At 44.7% G+C, this 23,988-nt stretch overlaps 1 protein-coding gene and 1 long non-coding RNA gene across 3 annotated transcripts; both read left to right on the top strand.

Moving 5' to 3' along the window:
- Window positions 1–16,386: 16,386 nt before the first annotated feature.
- Window positions 16,387–17,932, top strand: LOC138925891 (uncharacterized). Of its 2 annotated transcripts, XR_011442120.1 has the most exons (4): window positions 16,387–16,763; window positions 16,831–16,923; window positions 16,978–17,300; window positions 17,389–17,932. It is a non-coding gene; the product is annotated as an uncharacterized lncRNA (long non-coding RNA). The 2 variants fall into 2 exon arrangements; XR_011442119.1 differs by having other exon boundaries at window positions 16,978–17,932.
- A 2-nt stretch (window positions 17,933–17,934) lies between these two features.
- On the top strand, window positions 17,935–19,647 carry LOC138925870 (uncharacterized). The gene is made up of 5 exons (XM_070277459.1): window positions 17,935–17,942; window positions 18,008–18,522; window positions 18,608–18,766; window positions 18,839–19,323; window positions 19,393–19,647. Exons 1-5 carry the CDS (start codon window positions 17,935–17,937, stop codon window positions 19,645–19,647), a joined length of 1,422 nt encoding a protein of 473 aa, XP_070133560.1.
- Window positions 19,648–23,988: the final 4,341 nt, after the last annotated feature.

Raw genomic sequence — 23,988 nt, 5'->3', positions numbered from 1 at the left:
CACAGATGGGAGCCATACGTCCAGATTGGCTTTAGGATTGAATTGTACAGTAGTAAGTTGTAGTCCAGGCACAGTGGCGATCGTGAGTTTATGATCCAGTGGAGGCTGCTGGCTTTCAGTTTTAGGTGCATCTTTTTGCATTCGATGTGCTTACGCCAGGTAATTCGTCTATCAAGGTGGACGCCAAGGTACGTTACTTTGTTAGCTTGAGGGATCTACATACCGTTTAGTAAAAGCGGAGGGCATGTTTGTCTATTAAGAGTAAACGTTATATGTTTACACTTTTGTTCGTTTATTTTAATGCGCCAGTCGGACAGCCACCTTTCCACTATTGTGAGATGATTAGCCAGTTGGGTTGTTGCCTGCGTTGGGCATCTGGAGCGATTAAGGATAGCGGTATCGTCGGCGAACGTTGTGGTTGTTAGTTGTGCGATCGTAGGAATATCCGCAGTATACAAAACATATAGACACGGGCCGAGTGCGCTTCCTTGTGGAACTCCAGCTTCGATGCTGTAGTCGCCGAAGTAGCTGCGTTGCATCTTACTGAGAATACCCTATTGTAGAGGTATGACTCTAGTAGCTTGTGGGTGTATGTTGGCAAATACGTTTTAATTTTGTGCATGAGTCCGATGAGCCAAACTCGGTCGAAAGCTTGAGATACGTCGAGGAAAATAGCGCTGCAACTGTTCGAAGGCTGAGCGTATTTCGGATGTTAATCTGTTCTCTTGTTTGATGGTTCCGTGGTTTCTTCGGAAGCCAAATTGGTGTGCCGGGATAATATTGCAAGCTTTCATATGTGGTATTATGCGAGTTAACAAGCATTTTTCAAACAATTTAGACAAGCAAGATAGAAGGCTTATTGGTCTGTATGATGACGGAATTGTGTGGTCTTTTCCAGGCTTCCGTATCATTATAATGATGGATTTCTTCCACTTTTTTGGGAAATAGCCAAGATTAATGATTCCATTAAATAGTTTGCAGACGACCTCTATAGCGCATTTTGGAAGTTCGATCAGCATCTTTGGGGTCAATAGGTCACCACCGGGAGCCTTTTTCGGTTTTAGCCCTCTTATGACTTTTTCGATTTCGTTCGGCCGGAATGAAGGTGCGGCTGGCTGAGGGGAGGACTCTGGCTGAATTTCTGGCAGGAGGAATGAATTTGAGGCTGGGTTTGGCTGGAAAACACTTTGGAGATGTGTGGCGAATGTTTCAGCTCGGTCTTCGTCGCTGCGTGCCCAGCATCCCGAAGAGTTTCTTATTGGGGTGGTCGTTTCAATTGGGGCGCTAAGATTTGGGTGGGCCCTCCACAGGAGGTACTTTGTGCTTGTTGGCGAGAGATTCTGGATGTACCTCAGCTGTGCATTTTCTTCCTGTTGGTGAAGAGCCTGGTCGAGTGATCGGGTTGCATCCTTAAGGCGTTGTTTTGAAGCTGGTGATCTGCTGTTTTGCCAATCACGACGCGTGCGCCTCTTTTCTCGCACGATCTGTTCGATTTGCTGATTAGATTTGAAGTGTTTGTTTCGGTCTACATCTTTCCTATGAGGAGTAGAGATTTTAGCTGCCGCAACGAGTACTTCTTCCAGGGCGCTCGTAGTGTAGTCGATGTCCGATTCCATGTTAAATTCCGGGGCGAGTTCTATGTGGGCACTCATGTACTTTTTGTATTTTAGCCAGTTCGTATTTGGCGTCGTCAGGTTGAACGGGGTGTTCGGTTATTTCTGGGCTTTGAAGGCTCAGCACAGGCGAGTGGTCTGATGATAAGCACAGGCGAGTGGTCTGATGGTAAGTCCGAGACTACTTTGGCACTTATTAGATTGCGAGGTATGTTTTTTGTCACTGCAAAATCAATAAGGTCTGGGAGCTTTCGTGAGTCTGTTGGCCAGTATGTGGGACTTCCAGGGGAAACGTGGTCCAGTTTATTTTTCACATTTATAATTGCATTGTACAATTGTCTTCCTTTGGGAGTCACTAGACGTGATCCCCAGTGCGTATGTTTGGCGTTGTTGTCTCTTGCGGCTATAAAAGGATCCCCAAGAGAATTGTAGAAGTCCATAAATCGTCCTTCCGAGATTGAGAAACGAGGTAGGCAGTAAACGGCAGCGATTGAAAGGATTCCCTTGCTTGACTGAATTTTTATCGCTGTGGCCTGCAATAAGTTTGTTGGAAACCTTTTGTAAAAATGGTGTTTAATGCGTTCTCTGATTAAAATGATCTGGATGATCTGTGCGGTAGATTGTGTAGCCTCTTATATGAAAGTTGTATTTGCTTGTAAGATGCGTTTCCACCAGTAGCATAACGTCAATATGGTTTTCGGTCAAGAATTGTGATTCAAGTTTATGCCGTGAGACACCATTGGCGTTCCATATTGATATTCGTAGAGCCTGCATAGATTATTTGGACTGTTGTGCTACGAGCAGCTGTATTACCATGTTCTGGTTTTGAACAAGCGTTTGCTTGGTCGTTTTTATGAATGACATAAGCTCCATCATACTTTGTTGGAGGGTAAGCATCATAGTTTCCGTTTTGCTGTGTGGCTGTTCTGGGGCCTATTGAGCGCTTTGAGAGTTAGGCTTAATTGGAATTTCGCTCCAGATCGTAGAGCATCGACATAGGAGAAGCCGTTGGTGGTGTTTAGTGGACCGAATGAGGATCTCGCAGCTTTGGCGAAGAAGACATCTAGCGTAGTTTTTGACGCAATGTACGCATTCTGTGGATTTTGGTTGCGCGTTGCGGTCGCTTGACGCATGCGACTCTTTAACTCCTTATACACCATACATCCTCTATAGTTTGCCGTATGGTTGCCTCCGCAGTTTCCACATTTCTTCACGGTACTGTCCTTGTTTGTAGTGCAGCAAGCGGACTTGTGGGCCTCCCCGCAGACTACACAGACAGCCCAAAGTGTGCAGTAAGACATTGTGTGTCCATACTCTTGACAATTAGTGCATTGCACTGGACCGTTGCGTTTATGTGGCCCTTCAACAGTGATTTTCGGATGCAAAAGATATTGCAGCTGGTGGAATGGGTGGACTTCGGTCTTCTTCAGCGACCTGCTTTCTGGCTCGAGCTCGACCTTGAAGATTTATCTTTATTAGAATGTTAAAAACATTCTTGGCGGCGAAGCCCTTTTCTTTAAGGGTGGTTTTTATTTCCGCGGCGGTAACATCAGGTTTTATTCCCTTTACTCACACTTGTAGGCCCTTACTGCTTCTCAGCTGGTACGTGTAATAGTTTTTCTGTACAGTGTCCAGATATTTGGACACGATTCGGAATTGCTCTTCAGTCTTGGTGTGCACCTTTGTTTCATGGATGTTCCCTTTGATAAGTGGAACAAGATAAAAGTTGTCAACTATCCCGATCTACGACGCAATTTTGTTGACCAGGGCACTCGAGCTTTTCTCCCTAATATAGATTGGTGGGGACATGTGTTTTTTTGCGGTGTATGGGGCTGGTTGGTTTTCCTCAACCTCCGCCAGTAGGGCAAATCTGTTAGTAGTGGATCTGTCTGGTTCTTTATCGATCTTCAAGACACGGTTAATTTTTGTTTTATTGCCTGCCGGATTACTCTGCGGGCTAAGCTTGCGCTTAATTTGGATGTAGCGATCCATTCCAGTCTGTGTGGCCGTGGCCGCTTTGGCACTTTCCGAAGCTGTTGTTTTTGTACTCGCTGTAGTCATTGACGTCGCGGTACTTTGAGTTGCAGTGGTTGTCGCTGTGATTGCAGAAATTGTAGCACTGCTAGTTGTTGTTGCGAAATTTGTTTCCGATATTGGAGGGGGGGTTTTACACTGCGAACTCCATGACGAGGGAGTCGGAGTGAGCAGAGCGAATGAGAAAGACCGTGCCCTTTGGGTTTCGGCGGTCAGTAAAGCCGGGTTGCTCTTAATCGCCGATTTTTCCACTTCGGTATCGCGGGTTGAAAAGTAGGAGTAGAAGCCGCTTCTTTGGTTCACTGAACTTCTACGCTCGTTCTTTTGATCGTTGCTCAATGCGTGGCACTTATTTTTTTTTTTAACAATGCACTAGTTTTGGTTTAGCACATCACAACTGTTATAAAAAGCTTGTCTATTGATTTTAATAAATTGTAGTTCAGCGTCTTTTCGTTTATATTGGGTTACCATAGTTGATTAACTGTATTATGGTGCAGTTTTTCCGAAGGTCGGACAAAGCACGTCCGCTCAGTTCGGTAGTTCGATGGTAATTAAAAAAAAAATGAATAAATTATAAATTTATATTTATAATTATAACTAATACAATTTGTTCAATTAGTATTTGCCATTCGATTTAAGGGCCAGTTTTTTTTTAATTCACCTTTCCGGCCACTTAATAATTAAAGTCGAAAATTATTAATAATTTAATTATCAACCTTCTGTCCGAATAGAATTATTAAATTCAATTAATTAAAGATTCGATTCAAAGATTTCAACTCCACCTTCCATTCTCCATAATAATTAAATCCGACAAATAGTCAAAAATTAATTATTATTAATTATTTAATTTTTTGTGTTAAATTTAAGCCAAATTCAAGTCCTTTTTTTTTTTGCTCCGAAAGTTCGAAAATAGTTAAGAATTCAATATCTACGTACCAAACCACACTTGTATAAATATATATATGTATATAGAATATATATAATATATATAGATTTGTCATCAATTTTTTTTCGAACCAGCACGAATTTTCCGGTACTTGTTCATTTTCCGTGCCTCCAACGCTGCTTCTACTCGGCATCAGGCAACATCCGCCTACAATCTCAACAAACCTCGTCTCCCTTTGGGTTTTTTTTTGGTTCCTGAAGTTTTTTTTCCACATTAGAATTGTGCCGCACACGACTTTCCTTAGGACATCGGCGCCATTAGTTCCCACTTGCTCCTTGTAATCGCATTTCATCCGCGATCTCACCGTTCTCATCATATTAGTGTGACTGGCCACCACTTCGTACGAGGCATCTGTTCAGTCGACAAGCGCTGACCAGCGAATTGGACTCTGAGAATGCCCACGGGAGACGACAAAAAGCCGCGGACGCCTCTGTTGAATCCTAAGGCGACTAGTGCCATTCCAAGGGCAAAGAGTGATGAATCCGTCTATACAGTCCCCGGTCCTTCACAGAGGCAGACTCGCTGAAAAAGTTCATCGTCACAACAGATCGAATTAGCCAATTTGAGGATACCATAAATACTCCGGGCGCCCCAGAAACGGAAATAGGGTCCCAATACATGTGCGAGGTCCATCGGGACCAAATTCGGACACTGTGGGAGAAGGTGGAGAAGAGCTATGAGAGCTGCCCCGATTTGCTAGCCGTGTCCGACGACAATGCGGACACCTCGACAGTGCTGGAATCGAAGTACAGCTACTGTTACTCCGTCTATTCGAGGTGTATTGCCCAGCTTCGGTGGAAAATTGCTCCCAATCAATTCAGGCTTTCGTCAATGTACACACGCCCGCGTCTACAGGATGCCGGTTACCTCCGGTGGATACCGAGGTCTTCGCGGGTGATTAACTTCGGTGGCCCACCTTCAGAGACTTGTTTACGGCAATTTACATCCAAAACTCGCGGCTCACCCCGGTAGAGAAGTTGTTCCACTTACTGTCCAAACCGAGTGGTGACGCACACGCCATTGTTTCTAAGGCTCCGTTTACCCATGAGGGGTTTGTCGCAGCGTGGCAAAGCCTCAAAGACCGCTTTGAGAACCGGTGGCTTTTGGTCAATAGCCAGTTAAAGATCCTTTTCAACATCCAGGCTATTTTTCAAGAGTCCGGGTCGCGCTGAAGGAGCTGCAAGCGAGTTGTCAGAGTTCAGAGTTGTCTGACAGCCCTAGAAATGTCCTCCATTAATGTTGAGGCTTGGGACTGCCTCCTGGTATTTATGATTTCCTCAAAGATCCCCAAAGTCACACTTTCTATGTGGAAGCAATCCGTACATAATTAGGCCGAAATTCCAACATGAAAGGAATTATATAACTTCCTGACAGAGCGCCATCGCACTCTGAAGGCCATCGACGACGTTAGGCCTAGTGACAAGGTCGCGACTTCCTACTGCCCTTGCTCGGAGGCTCAATTCATACGAGACTCGAGTGGTTCCGGGCCAAAAGGGCTGCGGGCCATTCGCTTGTGTCCGCGTTTCCTAGAAATGGATGTAAATGGGCGCTCTGACTAAATTAAGAGGAAGCAGTTATATTTAAACTGTTTTGCCCGAGGGCACCAGCAGCGAGACTGCACGACCGCCCATACCTGATTCACATGCCACAGCCGACACCACACCCCCCTGCACCGCGGCAATTCGTTCGCCACCGCTCCAAGTCCGTCTACGCCAGCAAACGGCTCAGAGGATCAGTCGGATGTGCAGGTGTGTTTCGCTTCCGGGTCAGGAGCCGTCCTACTGGGCATAGCCTTTATCAACGTGTGCCATTTGGGGTGCAGCTTCCAGGCAAGAGCACTGATAAACTCAGGGTCCGAAGCGACTTTCATAACGGAACGACTGTTCAACCTTGTCAAGTTTATCTTTAAGACTATTCACGCCCAAGTTTCCGGCCTTAATAAGACCATTTCCGCGCAGTCTACTAAGTTGTGCCATTTCTCCATTCGGTCGCCGTCTAGACCCGGGCTACAATTAGAGACTGCGGCTTATGTTCTTCCGCAGTTGGCAGGAAATCTGCCATCATATCCGAATTAGCGAGATCGTCTCAAGGGGCTGCCCGACATTCCCCTGGCGGACCCCAACTTCTTTGAGAGCTCCCAAGTCGATGTGTTATTAGGAGCTGACATTCTTCCGTCCATTCTCCTCGGTAATTTCAAGGCTAACATCTGCGGGTCGCTTCTCGGTCAGGAGACCATTTTCGGATGGGTGCTGACAGGCCCATTATCTCCAGCCAACCCCCGCAGCGTGTCTGTTTTTTCCGCACGAGTTGCCCGCAGCCGCGGTGACTCACTGGATCAGGGAGATGTGCCCACACAGATCAGTTCGGAATCGGATTCAGGTTGCGAGCACAACTCTGTCTTGACTCCTTGTTCAATTTACGCATCGCATCATGCTGCACGCTGGCAATCAGCTGATGATCCATCTGATCCGGGCCAAATTCTGGATTCCAAGGTCATATTCAGCACGATGTCGTCACGTCCTTGCAGCGCCCAGTCACTGGAGAGCAGATGTACCCGAGGTACACATTCCTACCGATGCCGAGTCTGTAGCGGGATCCATCCGTTGAGAAAGTGTCGGCGCTTTCTACGTCTCAGTGCCGAGAAGCGGCTCCTGGCGGTTTCCGTAAACCAGTATTGCTCCAGCTGCCTGGCCCACGAGCACTCCGACGGATCTTGTCGGCGTGGGGACGTCTGTAAGACGTTTGGTCAGGATCACCACACGCTGCTGCACCTCGTGGAGAAGCCGCGGGCTCGGCGCAAGGCACGTCAAGAGGAGCACTGGTCACGGAGCACGAGAGACAGTACACGGAGTGTCTCAGCTGGCGCTCGGCCGTCGTCCGCCAACTCCCGGCGTGGTTCGGGTACTTCTCTGCCTTTGTCCGCCAGTTTCCGGCACTCACAAGCCGATCCACGGCCATCGACTTCCCGGCGCTCGTCGACAACTCCTCGGCATTCTTCCGCCACTGGCCGGCAGTCGTCAAGCGCACCACCGTTCGTCCGCTCGCGTCATCCGCGCCTGGTCAATTCTCCGCCTCTCGTCGAGGCCCCCCGCAGGACGCGGTCGCTGTGCCCACCCTATCGTCGCTGCTGCAGCGGAACAGCGTCAACGTGTTGCCGACTGCGCTAGTGCGCATTGACACCGGGACCCGGATCTTCGACACGGGGACCTTCATCGACCTGTGTACGCCCTCGAGCTGCATTGACGCATCGCTAGCGGCGTGTTTCCGTCTTCCCACTACCAGCGTGGGGAACGAACAAGTTTGTTCGGCCACCGTGGGTTCCAAAACCAATGATAGCGTGTCTGGAGCCTGTCATCAGCCGTAACGACGAGGGATCGGTTGCAACAATACCTTGAACCACTGTGCCAAACAAGAAGCCGAAGCGGGAGCTTTGAAAGAGTGCAAAAGAGAAATGCAGAAATATAGATAAGCCGGGAAGGAAGCAGAGCTGAGCTATGCTTGGAATAGAATTTAGGCAAATTATTAATTCGACTCCAAATATACCACAGCACTCGCGAAGCGATACGGTGACTCGAACCCGAGTGATTTCAAGGGGGGCGGGATGTTTAGGTGAGAGGCCGTTGGGCCGCCGCTCAGCTGAACTTAAGAGCGCATCCGCGCTGAAGAGCGCACCCACGCTGAAGGGCTCATCCGTGCTGAAGAGCGCATCCGCGCTCGCCCCTCTATGCATTCCCCTCCTACAACAAACTGTGTATTTGCATTTGAAGGCATGGTCTTGTGGTATGCTCTTTTTTCGATGAAGAATCACGATCCCTCCAATTTGCCGACCACTTCTTATCCCCTCAAACCCCACCAATGGTAGGACTGCGTAGACCCTTTAATTTAATAATAATATTTCTTATTTAATCTAATAATATCTTAATGCTTTAAAGTGGCTCCGACTGAAACACAAGCTCAACTCTCTGCTCCCCAGCTTTCTAATACTTTCAGCAACGCCTTTTCTCGTCCATTGCCCCCTCCAATTCTCTCGCAGCTAAAGATCACTTAGCGATACGGCGCTGCTAGCCATCGCCAATGTCAAGATCCAAAACTACAATGAAGGTTTACTGCCTTGCCGAGGTCTGCTTGATACTAACTCGCGGGTGCACTTAGTCACCTCAATACTGGCAAACCAGCTGTTTCATCCAAAGATCAATTCTCAGGTTTCTGTACCCGGAATTGGTGATGCCGGTTTCTCAACACATGGGTTTTCAGTGCAAGTTTGCTTCGAATTCCAATGCTTAGATTACTCCGGGCAAGCAACTGCGATCGTAGCTTTTGAACAGTAAAATAATTTATCTATTCTTTTCTATTTGTCTATTATCTATTAACTATTCTATCGCTATTTGACACAAGAAATAGTTATCGTTATTATTTTTATTTAATTCTTATATTTACAAGCTTTGAATTTTTTAAGGGGAAAACTAACGTTTTGTTTTTGTTCCGTACACGCTCACGTCAAGGTCACCAATGCTAAGCTACCGAGCGTTTTGCAAAACTAAATTTTTTGTTGTTTTTTTATTAACCTAGTTTTTATTTTTCGAATCTTCTTTTTGCGAGACTAACAAGAGGTGTATCTAATCTTATATTTTTAACTTAAATAACAGTCATAATGACTGGTACAGAGTTAGACGGCCCTAAAAATCGATTGGTGGGTTGGAATGTCATTTCGTCGCAGGCGGGATTCACTAGAAACCCGAGTCAATCTCCGAGCGAAGAAATTTGGGTGCGAATACAGTTTTTCTTTTTAGGACACTTTTTGCTTTTTGATTCGCTAGAAACCCGACTCAATCCCCGAGCGAGGAAATTTGGGTGCAAAGACAGTTATCTTCTTAGGACACTTTTTGCTTCTTGATTTCGTGATTCACTGCTAGAAGGCCCAGATCCCGGTGGATGTTTTCATTGCGAACATATCAAGGTGCCCCAGTAATAGTTCTCAAGATTTTTGATTGAGCGCGCTATTCAATGTCTATGTTGCCGTTCCCCCACACATACGTCCAGATTGGCTTAAGGACTGAATTGTGGAATAAAAACTTGTAATCCAACATAGTGGCGATCGTGAATTTATGATAGATAGGAGGTTGCTAGCTTTTAGTTTTAGGTGCACCTTCTAGCATTCGATGTGCTTACGCCAGGTAAGTCGTCTATTAACGTGGACGCCAAGGTACGTTACTTCGTTATCAAGAGTAAAAGATACATGTTTACACTTTTGTTCGTTTATTTTAATGCCCCAGTCGGTCAACCATCTTTCAACTACTCTACGATGATTAGCGAGTTGGTTTGTGGCTTGGGTTGGGCATCTGGAGCGACTATTCCATACCCTATTTTAGAGGTATGATTCCAGTAGCTTGTGAGTGTACGTTGGCAAATAAGTTTTATTTTTGTGCATGAGTTCATTAAGCGCTAGAGTATACAGCGCTACAGTATTCTCGCTGTTCAAAGCCTGAGCGTATTTTGGATGTTAATCTGTTCACTAGCTCGATGTTTCTCACTTTTTCCTACGGAAGCCAAATTGGTGTGCCGGGATAATTAAGCTTTCATATATGGTATTATGCGAGTTAACAAGCATTTTTCAAACAATTTAGACAAACAAGATATAAGGCTTATTGTGCTGTACAATATCTGAATTTTCTTTTCCAGGCTTCGGTATCATTATTATAATTCCACGGGAAATAGCCAATATTAAATCTAAGATTGAATAGTTTACAGACGACTTCTAAACTAGAACATGGTAATACAGTTGCTCGTAGCACAACAGTCTTAATCGGACTGTTAATCATCATGTTAGAAAATTTGTCTGCCCGAGCTCTTCCACACACACACACACACAGTATAAATGTGTTAGCTTAAGGAATTTAGCCAAAATGTCCACAAGGTGCGCCGCACCACAACTAGGAATCTTCTGCTCGAGCTGTCGAAAAACCTTATGGATAGCACGGACGCTATGAGGGAGAACCTCGAAAAGGTGCTGCAGGGAGCTGCCGAAGTGCGAGCACTGTCCGAGGACAGCAAGACAAAGTATCTGGAGGTTAGGGACGGAAGAGGACATTCGGCTTGCTTTGGCCGAGAAATTCGAAGTGGATGGGAAATCGGTCATGAAGGAGCCTGCGCGCAAGATCCAGGGACTCGCAGACCGCTATCATTGGTCTGCTCAGCAAGATTGCGACTGAAGTTGCGAGCAAAGGGACAGTAAGGATCGGATGGACCGTTTGTCGGATTCGGGTGAGACAGAGTCAATCGAGGTGCTACCGATTCCTGGAAGTTGGCTATATTGCGAGCAAGTGCCGAAGCCCCACTGATAGGAGCGCATGCTGCATCCGCTGTGGCAAAAGCGGGAATAAAATCCAAATGAGCCAACGAGAGTACCTAGTGCGTTTGCCAGCAAAAGGAGAGACAGAGGCAAAACACCTAGCAGGAAGTCGACGGTGTCCGCACTCCAATGAAGCAATGACAGATAATGCAAGTAATCCAGCTCAATCTGAATCACTGCAGAGCGGCGCAGGACCTTTTGCGACACACCGTTGTTGAAGTGAATGCTGACATAGCGCTTCTAAGCGAGCCCTACAACGTCGGACCAGGCGAAGAACGGGTGACCAACATCCAGGGCAAGGCGGCAATCTGGATCTGCAACAGTTCCGCGGAAAAGCCAAGTCAAGTGAGGAGATGTGAAGAGTTCGTTAGAATCCAGTGGGGAGGCACATGGGTCTATAGTTGCCCAAGCCTCTCGATGCCTACTGCAAGGCTCTAGAAGAGCTAGGGGAAGATGCCAGAGGCAAACACCCAGGGGATTTCAACTCCAACGCGTTGGCCCAGGAGAGGGGGAGTTCCACCACGAATGCTTGAGGCACAGCCTGGCTGGAGATCCTAGCACCTCTGGTGCTAGTTAAAATCATATGAATGTATTGAGTGCCGATCACTGGTCTAAATGATCTATACAGACTTTACGAATATCAATGTAGAACGTTATGCTACTAGTGAAAACGCATCTTACAAGCAAATACAACTTTAAAATAAGTACAAATATCTGCCGTACAGATCATCCGGTAGCAAAGCCCACACCAGAACCGGTGGAGTTCTAGTCAGAGAACGCGTCAAACACCAATTTCACAAAAGATTTGCCACAAACTTCTTGCAAGCATATTAATACAAATTCAGCCAAGTAACTGTAGGCTTTTATCCCTGTCATTTACTGCCCTCCTCGCTTCTCAATCTCGAAAGGACAATTAATGGACACCTACAATTTACTTGGGAATCGTTTTATAGCCGCAGGAGACTAGACTTGATACTTGCGTATGTTTGGCATTGTAGTGACTCCCAAAAGGGAGTCTATTGTACAATGCAATTAAAATGTTAGAAATAAACTTTGTGTCCCATGGAAGCCCTACATACCCACATTGATTTTGCGGTGGCAAAAAACATACCTCACAATATAATAAGTGCCAAAGCAGTCTCGGACTCATCATCAGACCACTCCCTTGTTCTTTTAATGCTTTTTCAAAGCCCTAAAATAACTGAACAACCCTTCGGCCTGACGTTAATTTAAGCAAACTGGCTAGTCCTATGGCACCCAATTTTCGTAAAGGATATCAAAAACGTGAGTTGGACGAAACTAAAACGTGAAACGAGTGTTAATTTTGATCCAAAACGGATAAGAAACGGAACGGCCACGAAGTTTGTTTTGTTTGTGATACTTTCATGTCTCTTTACCGAAACGATTTTAATATCATAACAAAAATTACTAAATTACTAAACATTACGTATTTTATATTTACATTTTTCCGTAAAAGTTATCGTAAAAGGCTCGGTTCCATACTTGAGGGGTCAAAGGTTAGGAAAATCGGATAGTTTTATTTGCAAGGGCAGTCGGAAATGCTTTAGCCAAAATATAGGGTATCGAATGCAGTAACGGGGAGCGCGATATAGTCGCCTCGATCCGACTCAAAGATATACGATTCGTACTTTCTCTGAGAGGCAGATATAGAGAAAATCAGGAAAAGTTCTGTTACTGGAAGTGTCGGGTCAGGCAGAAATAAATAAATTATAACGTACACTTTTTAAATTCGGCCTTTTTATGTTGGAGCAAATTTACGTTATTGAAAACCCTCAATGACCAAACAGGAAGGTTTGGAGATTTTAACGGTCACGTAGCAGCGAATGTTAGCCTAGAACTTATCGTCTCTTTGAATTCGCGATCAAAAGGGAACAGTCGAATCAAAAAGGTAATCTACGAGGAATCATACAGAAATAGAATCCACGTGCCAAAGTAACTGGTGTATTGGTCCATTGAACTCTCTCGTGGGAAAATTTCGTAGAATAGGAGCCAAGCAAAGCAATGAAACGGAGAAGCTGGCTTAATTTGGCTCATCTGTGTGTCTGCGTCGTGTGTCGCTGTTGCTTCGAACTCGTACTATCATTCCACATTTTCCACGACGGCTCATATCCAACACTGATTCCAGCACTGGCCAAGCAAATTACCACTAGGATAAGAGAAGTTTAATACGTTAGATTAATTGGAGTTAAGAATTTAGAAGTAACATTTATCCTCCTAATTCCTATTTTTATTTAGTATTTAAATCAGTGGTCGGCACGGCCCTATCCCGAGGGCATAGGAAATTTCTCTGCCCGAGCTCTGCCACACACACACACAGTATAAATGTGTGAAACGTCATGCTCACAGAAAACTTTCTGCTATTCGTTACTAACACTCATGCGTTTAAATCATATCAATGTATTGGGGTGCCGATCACTGATTTAAATGTAACTGCACATGCACCACACAGCCATCTCATTCCTTCCCTTGCAACACTAGAAGCGACCTATTTACAGGAATCTGTATCTTTGATGGGCCCAAAGAACCTAAACAAGCGTAAATCCATAAAAAAAAGGTTTAGCTCTAAATATGATAGAGGCTATGGATGTAGCATATAGGCTAAGATAACGTAAGATGAAGTTGAAAAAATTTAAAATTTTTCTTTTTGTTTTGGATTTTGATTTAGAATTTTGATATTCTGATATCGCGTATGGAGTGTATTTTGAATTTAATATTAAAGAGAGCACTTATAAACTGGAATAGATGGTTATTATTTGGGTCTGTTTCTTATTGTGATGCGGTTTTCAGTTACCTGCAAAGTCGTTTGAATCTGTAGAGAACATTGTACAACGGAGCAAGTTTCAGGAGCAAGTTGAGAGCTTGACAGAAAGTATCTGAAGTATCTGAAAACGCATTGGAATTGCAACTGAAGTTACATCTTTTGGAGATACTTCGATCGAATAGTACCGGAACACTAAAGACATACTTATGCCGCTAAAAACCGCTTGGTTGAAGGTTGGAGGTCGAAGCGGACAGACGCGTAGTGTGCCTGCGCGAAACATAGTGTTACATAAAGGTGCTCATCAGGTGCGCGAGGGTCTTACCTGAAAGGGAACATCGAGGCACGCCTCGAAACGCCCTAATCCGGGTTCATCCGACGTGTCCGGATTGATGGCGCCAACGCTAAGGTAAGAGACGGGGAGATCACTTTCTCTTCTGGTCACTCTCTTTGCAGCTCTTCCGGCTTCCGTGAGATTTTTCTTCGGAAAGAACACGAGCGTGGCCACCCACCAAAAAAGTGCAATGTACTGTCAGCTGTTTACTAATGCAGCCCTGACAGTGTGGGAGCATAACTGTCGCCGCGGGCCGATTTATATATTATATATTTATATATTCATAATCTTTTTGAAACCCCCAAACCTTTAAGCCCCCTCCCGCCCGGCAGCGGCAGCCAAGAATTCTTTCGTAACAAGGAGCTACTCGCAACCTTTCTCCATAACCCGAAAGGCATCTTCTCCAAAATAGCGAGATAGCGACCAGGGCTGAGTCCAGTAAAGCCCTGGGATAGGTAACTGGAAAAAGGATTTTGAGACGACGAACCCTGGGCTGACGGACAGCTGTATTCTGGCACCTGAGTACGCGGAGTGAACTCCCGCCAAAATGGCTGCCAAGCTAATGCAGCTTCTGCCCCCGTCCCGCTAAAATTTGGCAAGTCTCCAGGAAACGCTCCTTAGGTGTCGCAGATGAACCATACCTGACCAACGCGGATCTGACTCTGAACTCTACACCTCGTAAGGGCTAGAGTCAACCCTAGCATGGACCTCACTGGGAAGGAAACAGCAGCTTTCAAAGCCCTGGTCTCGGAATCAGTAGGTGATCAGGTGGAAGTGCGCTCCTTGTCGCACAAGATCGAAATCGAGTGCAGGGATCTGGACGAGATCACTACAAAGGAGGAGGTTTCTGAAGCCATTGGAAAGCTGGTGGTATCTCCAGGAGTGCCGGTAAGCGACATCCTTTTAAGGAAGGCTTTTGGCCAGACGCAGACGGCCATAATTAGATTGCCTGCAGCGTGTGCTCGGAAAGCAATGAAGATAGGCTGGTTGAAGGTAGGCTGGGTGCGGTGCACTCAGGGAAAGGACCAGAGTCTTTAAGTGCTTCAGATGTCTCGAGTTTGGGCACATGGCGAAACAATGTCAGAGCGCCATCGACCGCTCACGAATGTGCAGGAGATGTGGCAAGGACGGCCATATGGCAAAAGACTGCGCGGAAGAGCCAAGGTGTGCGTTCTGCAGCAACGCCGGGAAGGAAGCAGGACACATAGCAGGAAGTGGGAAATGTCCGATGTTTAGGAGCGCCCTCTCACAAAGGAAAAGCTAATGAAGTGCACCCAGCTCAACCTCAACCATTGCGAGGCGGCTCAGTCGCTGCTTAGGCAGGCGGTCAGAGACGAAAGGACACAGGTAGTCCTCATCTCGGAACCATATAGGAGCATCCCAGGAAACGGATGGCTGACAAGCAGCTGCAAGGGTGCGGCTCTGTGGTCAACGGAGACGGCTCCACAGGACATTAGGACATCCAGTGAAGGTTTTGTCCGGGCTAAAATAAATGGGGTTACATTTTACAGCTGCTACGCCCCGCCAAGATGGGAAATCTCGCGCTACCAAAGAATGCTACGAAGCCTGGTTGCGGATGCAAGAGGCAGATCGCCGGTGGTCATTGGAGGGGACTTCAACGCCTGGTCCCCGGAGTGGGGAAGCCGAGCACCGAACGAGAGGGGTACCAGTCTCCTGGAACACTTTGCGGCACTGGACGTGGTCTTGGCCAATAGAGGCCAAAAGTTGACGTACAGCAAGGCAGGGCGTGGATCTATCATCGACATCACCTTCGTTAGCAGCGCACTAATTAGGAGGTGCAACTGGGAGGTCAGTGATGCTATTACTTTCAGCGACCACCAGGCCATACACTTTGCCCTTGGAGGGGTAAGTACACTCAAAATAAAATTTACCCTTAAATTTAGAAATTCGCCATAAAACTTAATTTTTTCTAAATACAAGAAAAAATTTGTAGTTTCTAGAAAAAATTTTCTGAAAACAAGAAAAATTTTTTAAATCAAAGAAGTTTTTCTAAAATATAGAAATAGTCGCCATAATCTGAAATCGCCCTAAAATCAAGAACATTTTTCTATAATTAAGGCAAATTATGACTTATTTTCAGGAAATATTTTCTTAATAATAGAAAGGCTTACCATAAAAGATACTAACCCTATAAAATAGAAAACTGTTTCTACAATATAGAAATTTCTTTCTTAAAAAGATACTAACCCTAAAAAATAGAAAACTGTTTCTACAATATAGATATTCCTTTCTAAAAATGCACAGTGTTACCTTTTAATTTAGGTAACCCTAGAAAATAGAAATATTTTGTTTAAGATAGAACTTTTTTTATATTTTATCTCTGTCCGTGGTCGGCACCCAATACATTGATATGATTTTAACGCATTAGTATATCAGAAAGCAGAAAGTAGGCTCTGAGCATGACGCGTCATGACGTTTCACACACTTATACTGTGTGTGTGGCAGAGCACGGGCAGATAAATGCAGACTGATCTATATTATATTTTATGTATAAAGTTTTAACATGTTAAATACAAAAAATTATGTTAAGAAATAATGTACCGATATTTGAACTATCAAATATCACATAAATAACGGAGTCTTACATCTCTAAGATGTTGACATTACAAGTTTATTAAAAAGTCTATTTAAAAAGTGCTAATGGATGAACTGAAAAAAATGAACTGAGAAGCCTTTTCTTTTCGCTGGTAAGTTACTAAAAACGTTACTAATTTAATAAGTAATTTAATTTAATTACTAATTTAATTAATCTAGAGCTAATTGTGGAAAGACATGATAGATCTTAACATCGGAAAAAAGCCAGAAGGTCTGCTTTCCTGAAGGCTAAGGAGAAAAAATTATTAACTGGTAAATTACGCCCCTCTTCAAAGGTTGAAAATCATTTTCCAAATACATTTTCAGGTAATATTGCTGATGTTCAATAGTGAAGAGGTGAAGCTTAGCCTTGTGAAGAGGTCAACGCAAAATTTGATCTTACTTTTGAGTGGCGCAAAAGTTTCTTTTTCTAGGACGATACAAGTGTAGCTACACTTAGCTTATGGAGGAATTGCCCATTCTTAAGCAGAATAGTGAACACAAATTGGTAATATTTTTTATACATTAATTTTGTTTTATTTAATGCATTTGTTGAATAAATTCATAGATTGTTGCAATATTTCTCTCATTTCTTTTAAAGGAAGTCCAGAGTTTTATCTTTCTAAAAACATTTCCTCAACAAAGCAAAGGTAAAAAGGCAATAGTTACACTACCTTAAAACATGTTTTAAAACATTCATATTTATATCGCAATATTAATTGACGTTATTTTCCACAGATAAAAAGGACGCACATGATTCACGCTATTCTAGTCCCCACCAAAAGGGGAAAACGTGGTGCTACTGGAAATTTAAAAGTCAAGTATACAATTCAAGATTCGAGGGTCAAATTTATTATATACCATAAATAAAGTATTATGTGAAAGTAAGAACTGAAGAGAGCTATCAAAGAAAACAAATGTAAATGTAAAAATAATGTAAAAATATGTAAATGTATGATGTAATATGTAATGTAAAATGTAGAAATAAAATTTCTAGAATTTAGAAAAGGTCACCTTTAATTTAAGAAATATTTGTATATATTGTAGAAAGGGTTTTCTTAATTTTAGGGCGCCTTGCCCTGGGGCTTAGAAAAAAATCGCCATTAAATCAAGACATTTTTTCCTTAGTTTTAGAAAAGTACTTTCTGAAAACTAGAAAAACAAACCATAAATTTAAGAATTTTTTTCTATTTTTTTGAAAATTTTTTCTTATTTTAAGGGCAATTTGCTTTACATTTTTGAAAGGAAACGCCATTAATTTTAGAAAAATGTACCCTAAATTTTATGGTGCGGTGCCGTTGAAGACAAAAATAGGGCGAATTTCTCAATCTTAGGGTTAATTTTATTTTGAGTGTAGGAAACGGATTCCCAAGGTGACAGGACCGAAATGGAAGGACTCGCGTTTGGATCGAGAAGCACTCTCGGTAACCCTACAGACGCCGGATGACCGGACTTCATCATCGTCCCCGGAGGGAGCAGCGGAAGAACTTTCAGGATCACTATCAGATGCTTGTGACAGTGCCATGCCTAGGAGGAAACCCAGCAGAAGTGGAGCATCAGTATACTGGTGGAACCAGGACATTCAGCAACTAAGGACCGCCTGCCTGCGGGCAAGAAGACGCTTCCAAAGGGCAAGAGGCTCAGAGGACCTAACCACCAGAACGGAGGAGTTCAAGGCAGCTAAGAGGGCTTTGAAACTGGCTATAAAAGCCAGCAAACGGGAATGCTTTCAAAAAATCTGCGACGAGGCGGAGGTGGACCCATGGGGCACAGCCTACAAGGTCGTCATGAAAGGGATTAAAGGGCAAGAGCACCTAAGACCAACTTGCCCTACACCCATCGGGTTTCAGGCCCATATGTCTCCTAGACACGGTAAGGAAAGTCCTCGAGATGGCCATAGCTACTCGCATCTCGAAATTCGCTGAGGCCAAAGGAACGCTCTCGGTCAGCCAGTAAGGTTTCCGGAAGGCGCGCTCCACGGTGGACGCCATCAAAGCCGTGACCGACACGGCGGAAGCAGCCATCGCGGGAACCCGGTGGAAATGGGGAGATAAGGAGTATTGTGCGATGGTAACACTGGACATCCGCAACGCCTTCAACTCGGCTAATTGGACGCGTATCCAACGAGCCTTGTTCTTGGCAGGAACTCCTAGATACCTACAACTAATATTATTCAGCTACCTTTCAGATAGGACATTGCTGTACGACACGGACGAAAGACCAAAATCCTATGAGGTGACTGCGAAGGTGCCGCAAGGATCGGTCCTCGGGCCACTTCTTTGGAACATCATGTACGACGAAGTACTCAGGATCGAACTACCGACAGGATGCAAACTCATCGGCTTCGCGGACGACCTGGCGCTGCTCATGGTGGCGAAGGAAATCAAGGACGTGGAAACCAATGCGAGTGAAGCAATACGAAGGATATCAACCTGGATGTCTGGCTCTGGACTGGACCTAGCAGCACATAAAACGGAGGCAGTTCTATTCACAAGCAGGAAGAAGGTGGAGTACATTACCATCCAGGTGGGCCACTGCTGCATCACGTCAAAGGAGGCAATTAAATACCTAGGGGTAATGCTGGACAACAGGATGTCCTACGGAGCGCACGTGGAGTACTCCACCATAAAAGCTGCAAGGATCCAAGGCGCACTCTCAAGGATGCTGCCAAACGTGGGAGGCCAAAGGAAAGCAGGAGACGCCTTTTAGCCAGTGTCGTCACGTCGGTCTTGCTGTACGCAGCGCCGATATGGGCTGCGTCAGTCAGAAGACAACAGGGGCTTAAAAAAAGCTAGGGGCATCGTACCGACTAGCGGCCCTACGAGTCATTTAGTTCCTACGAGTGCCATCGTCGGATCGCTACCAGATCCGGAGCAGCTTGTGGAATTCATGTGTAGCTCACAGGAGCAATGGGACTGGGTAAGCCAGTTGATAGCTTATACACAGGGCGACTTAAGAAGACTCGAAAATGAACGTCACTTAAGGGAGAATGCCTAGATTAGGCAACCCTTCCCCGCGAAGTAATACTTAGCAGTGGTACCGCGGGGTCTGTGGTGTGTGCGGGGGTGTCTTTAGTACGTAGGCGCCGGCTAGACATGCCGGTGAATCGTGCATGCTATTGGTACGGGCCAATAGTATCGAGGATAGATTTTAACCTCAATGGCGCAATCCAAAAAAAAAAAAAAAAAATACTTGTGCCGCTAAGTCAACATTGATGTCTGTAATTTTAATTAAAGAATGTAGGGTTCAGGCAACTAGCAGTATGAAATATACTTTAGACTGCAGTCCAAACCACAGACCCTTATGAAAGGAAATAATAAGGTAGTTAATCAAAAACAAAATGTCAGTTAGACACAGTAACTCAAATCTGGCAGCAGAAACAGACGAAGACATGACGGAGTGTGGGATATATACGAGGCCCATAATATCAAAGGAGCTTAAAGCAACTACACGATGCGGTCATACGTTCCATAATAGTGTATACGAGAATGCTTGATCCAACTTTTCTTATCGGGCAAAAATTTGTTAGCAGAGTTATCAGCTGCGGAATGCGTAGTCCATACGGCATCATCAGGCAGTAACAACATAATCGTAGAGGTAGATCCAAATCCAAGCAGTAATCCTGCTAGGACTAGGTCACGTAGAGGCAGACCAGAGACGGAACGCCTGGAGCAGATAGATACGTCAAGATCAGAAAATATTGAATAAGCAAAATATTCCAAGCGGCCAAGCAAGCGCAACAGCAGCTACTTAAATAAGACCTCACACAATTAATTAAATTGCAATTTTCAAATATTTTTTTTTTGTTTTTTTTTCGTTATAGCAGGATAACGTTCATTCAAAACTGTCCTTTAGGGACAACCATTAAATGTTATTACATGAACTTCACTTATAGATAATTTTACATATTAATATTGGAGAACTAAATTAGAGTAGTAAGTTAGCTTAGCTTATGGTATTTAAAGATTATGGTTAGGATATCCAGGCAAGGTCCAGCGGGTGCGTCCTTTTTAGTCTTCTGGGCTGCTCGCTGTTGTCCAGCAGGGAGATGGCCAACAGGTTCGAGTGATTATAGAGCCTCTGCATGTTGCGTGCGCTGCTTTTTTGGATTTCGTCCTTGACCCAAGGTAAATTGAGAATCTCGTGGATGGTGTGATTGTCATGATAGACGTGGGCCCCAGTGGCGATTCTCAGCTTCGATCTCCTACCCATGAGCCAGTAGAAGGATCGAAGTCTTTGATCCAGGTGATCCTACTGTCTAGGGTGAATCCAAGGTACTTGGGATTGTCTTCCTGCGGGATTGGGGAGCCGTTGAGGTTAAATGGAGGGCAGTTGCCTTTGCAGAAGAGAAAAAATGTGGTGGCATTGGACTTCTCATTATTGACGACAATGTTCCATCGCTTTTGCCACTCGCTGAGCAAGTCAAGCTGCAATTGCATGGTTTCGGCTGCCCCCATGGCGCTATCGGCGGTGGTAAGGAAGGCGGTGTCATCTGCATAGGTTGCTGCGAGCAGGTCAGGCCTCTGGCGAACAGGGAGGTCGGTCATGTAAGCGTTTTACATCAACGGGCCAAGAACGCTGCCTTGGGGGACACCAGCGTGAGCTTCTCTTGGACCGAAGATGGCCTTGCCGCATCTTACCGCAAATTTACGGTCTTCCAAGAACACCTTTAGGAACTGGAAGTATGGTCAGGGTAGGCCAGTTTTTAATTTGTATAGTAGACCGGGATGCCAGACTCGGTCGAACGCCTGCTTCACGTCCAGCATGACGGCCATGCAGTACTTCTTGTTTTCAAATGCGTCCAGGATGTACTGCACGACCCGATGGCACCGCTCTGGGGTACCGTGTCGCCGCCTGAAGCCAAACTGGTGATCAGGAATCAGTCCAGCCTCGTCCAAAACTGGCAGTGCTCTGCTCAAAAAGACTCGTTCCAGTATTTTGGAGAGCATTGGTAACAAGCTTATTGGTCGGTAGGACGATAGATTCGCTTCAGGTTTCCCGGGCTTAGGTATCATAGTTACCTGGGCACGTTTCCATGTAGACGGAAAGAACCGTATCTTCAAGCATCTATTATAGATCCTCGAAATTAGCTGAATGCTTGGAGGTGGTAAGATTCACTGGTCGTATTGGATCGGCATCCCTGGAAGGCTCGGCTAACAGTCGGGCAGTTTCAGCAGCATCCTCCGGTGAGCAGCGATCGAAAGACGTAAAGAAACCTTCGAGGTTGACGTAAAGACACATGTTCGGCGAAAGCGTTGGCCCTGTCCATCTCCGATCTGCACCAGCTGCCGTCGGTTCTTTGTACAGGGTGGATCCTTTTCAGTGGCTTTCTGATAAATTTGGTGACTCGCCATCAGTTATGTTGAAAGTCGCCTGGCTCGAGTTGTTCGACGAACCCGTCAAAGGCCTGCTTTCTTAGTCTTGCCAGCGTTTCTGACAGACATTTGGTCACTCTATTAAAGACGGTTTTGTCCAAAGGATTCCTCGAGAGCATCCACACTCTCCCGAGTCGTCGCTTTTCAAGTTTGAGTTCTTCGACTTCTGGGCTCCAAAAGTGGATGTTCCTGTCAGTGGCTCTCGGGCGGTTGGAGGGCCTTGGCGCTGCTTTTCAGGCGCCGCCTGGATATGGGCGGTTAACTCTTCTACAGCGGTCAAGTGTCGGGCTGGTCGGTAACGTTGTTCAGGTATGATTGGTACTTGTCAACGTCTGTTGTCTTATAGATAAGCTTTTTGCGGACTGACCTAAGCCAGACTGGGGTGAAAAGTGACACGGCGAAGGCGTCCGTTCGGGTGGTTAGCGGCAATGAGGTCGTATCCCCTAATAGTCAAGTATGATCTGTTGGTAAAATGCGTTTCTGATATTAGGAGAACGTCTGCTTGTTGGGTCCTGCAATACAGCTCGACCTCTGGCCTTCTTTTACCCAGGCCGTTAGCATTCCATATGGTTATATATAATCGGGCACGCATAAGGATTTGCAAACGGTGACCATCATTAGGGCTATTTGCCTCATGACCTTCTCCACCATGAGCTCAAACATAGATTAGGGCGTCCATTGGATTACTTGAAAGACTGTGATCGGGATTGGGGTTGGAGTCAGACTGTGGTGCTCCGTTTTTGGCTGCACTAGCGTAGCTGATGTTAGGGTTAATTTTGCTGAATTGAGGTTGCTGGCTTCTTGGGGCAGTCTGCTTGGGGGCGAACGTGCTCTTTGCCTTTTTGTAGGCTGGACAGCCCTTGTAAAAGGCCGCGTGTGGTCCGTCGCAGTGGGGGCAGACGGCTGGTTCACTGGCTCGGAGTCACTGGAATCGTCATCTTGAAAATTAGAATAAGCCTTCTTTTTAGAAGGCGGCTTGATTTTGATGGAACGGGAGGGAGGGGGTTTTGCCAGTACATTGTGTTGGTTTTGCCCGAGATTGGCCGCAAGATTATGTAAATAAGAGTGGTTTTATATTTGTTTGGTGTTTGGAAAAAATTTTTATTTTTTTATTTATTTTTTTTTTAACAAACAATAAAACAATACGTTAGGTTCAAAGCCTATTCAATCAATCAATTTTCAAATATGCAAATAGAGAACCAGCCTTCAAATCCCAACAGGTCTGAGAACTTCTTTATCGTTTTGCAGTAGGGTGCAAAACGCACACATGTTTAAAATTTGAGTATATGCGTAGCAGAAAAAAAAAATGAGAGCATAGCATTCATTGAGCGAAAAAAACGTAATTTTTTATTTAATTTTTCGTTAATTCAAAAGTTGGAATGTTCACCAAAATAGTGTATTTTATTTTAAAGATAGCTTTTCTAGCAACAGTGTTTAAGCAAATGGAAAAATACGTCCTAAATCTACATTTTCCTATGGAGAAAAAATGTTCCAACCCAATTTCTGAGAAAATTTTTCTCAGTGGAGACGTTTTGGTTTTTAAGCTTGGTCCATGATACAATTATACAAGGTAGTCCATTTGTTGACTTAAGTCACTTATTTTAATTTTAACATAGTAAGCGTTGAATAGTGCGAGTGAAACGGCAATACAGTACTTTGATTAACCCTCACACGGGGCATGGGGCTAAAAGTTTTTCTTAGTTATGACAAGAGTTGTGTTTATAAGTGTTTAGTTAGAGTGTTTATAATTTTATTTTAATAAATTTGAATTTAACATAATTCTTTGTTTTTGTTTTTGGACAGCCATTCTCTTGTTTAAGTTCTTCATTCCAAAGTAAATACGTATTAGACTTCTGCATGAATGTACTCATTTGTGACATAACAGATCTGTACAGTAGTGTAATGTTTTAAAAACACTGCACTCATTCTATACTGTACAGCAGAGGTCGGCACCCCAATACAT

This window comes from Drosophila bipectinata, chromosome 2L, assembly GCF_030179905.1.
Source record: "Drosophila bipectinata strain 14024-0381.07 chromosome 2L, DbipHiC1v2, whole genome shotgun sequence".
In the NCBI taxonomy this organism is placed as follows: Eukaryota; Metazoa; Arthropoda; class Insecta; order Diptera; family Drosophilidae; genus Drosophila; species Drosophila bipectinata.
Note: the sequence above shows the minus strand (reverse complement) of the source record. Positions and strands in the feature narration are given on the sequence as shown.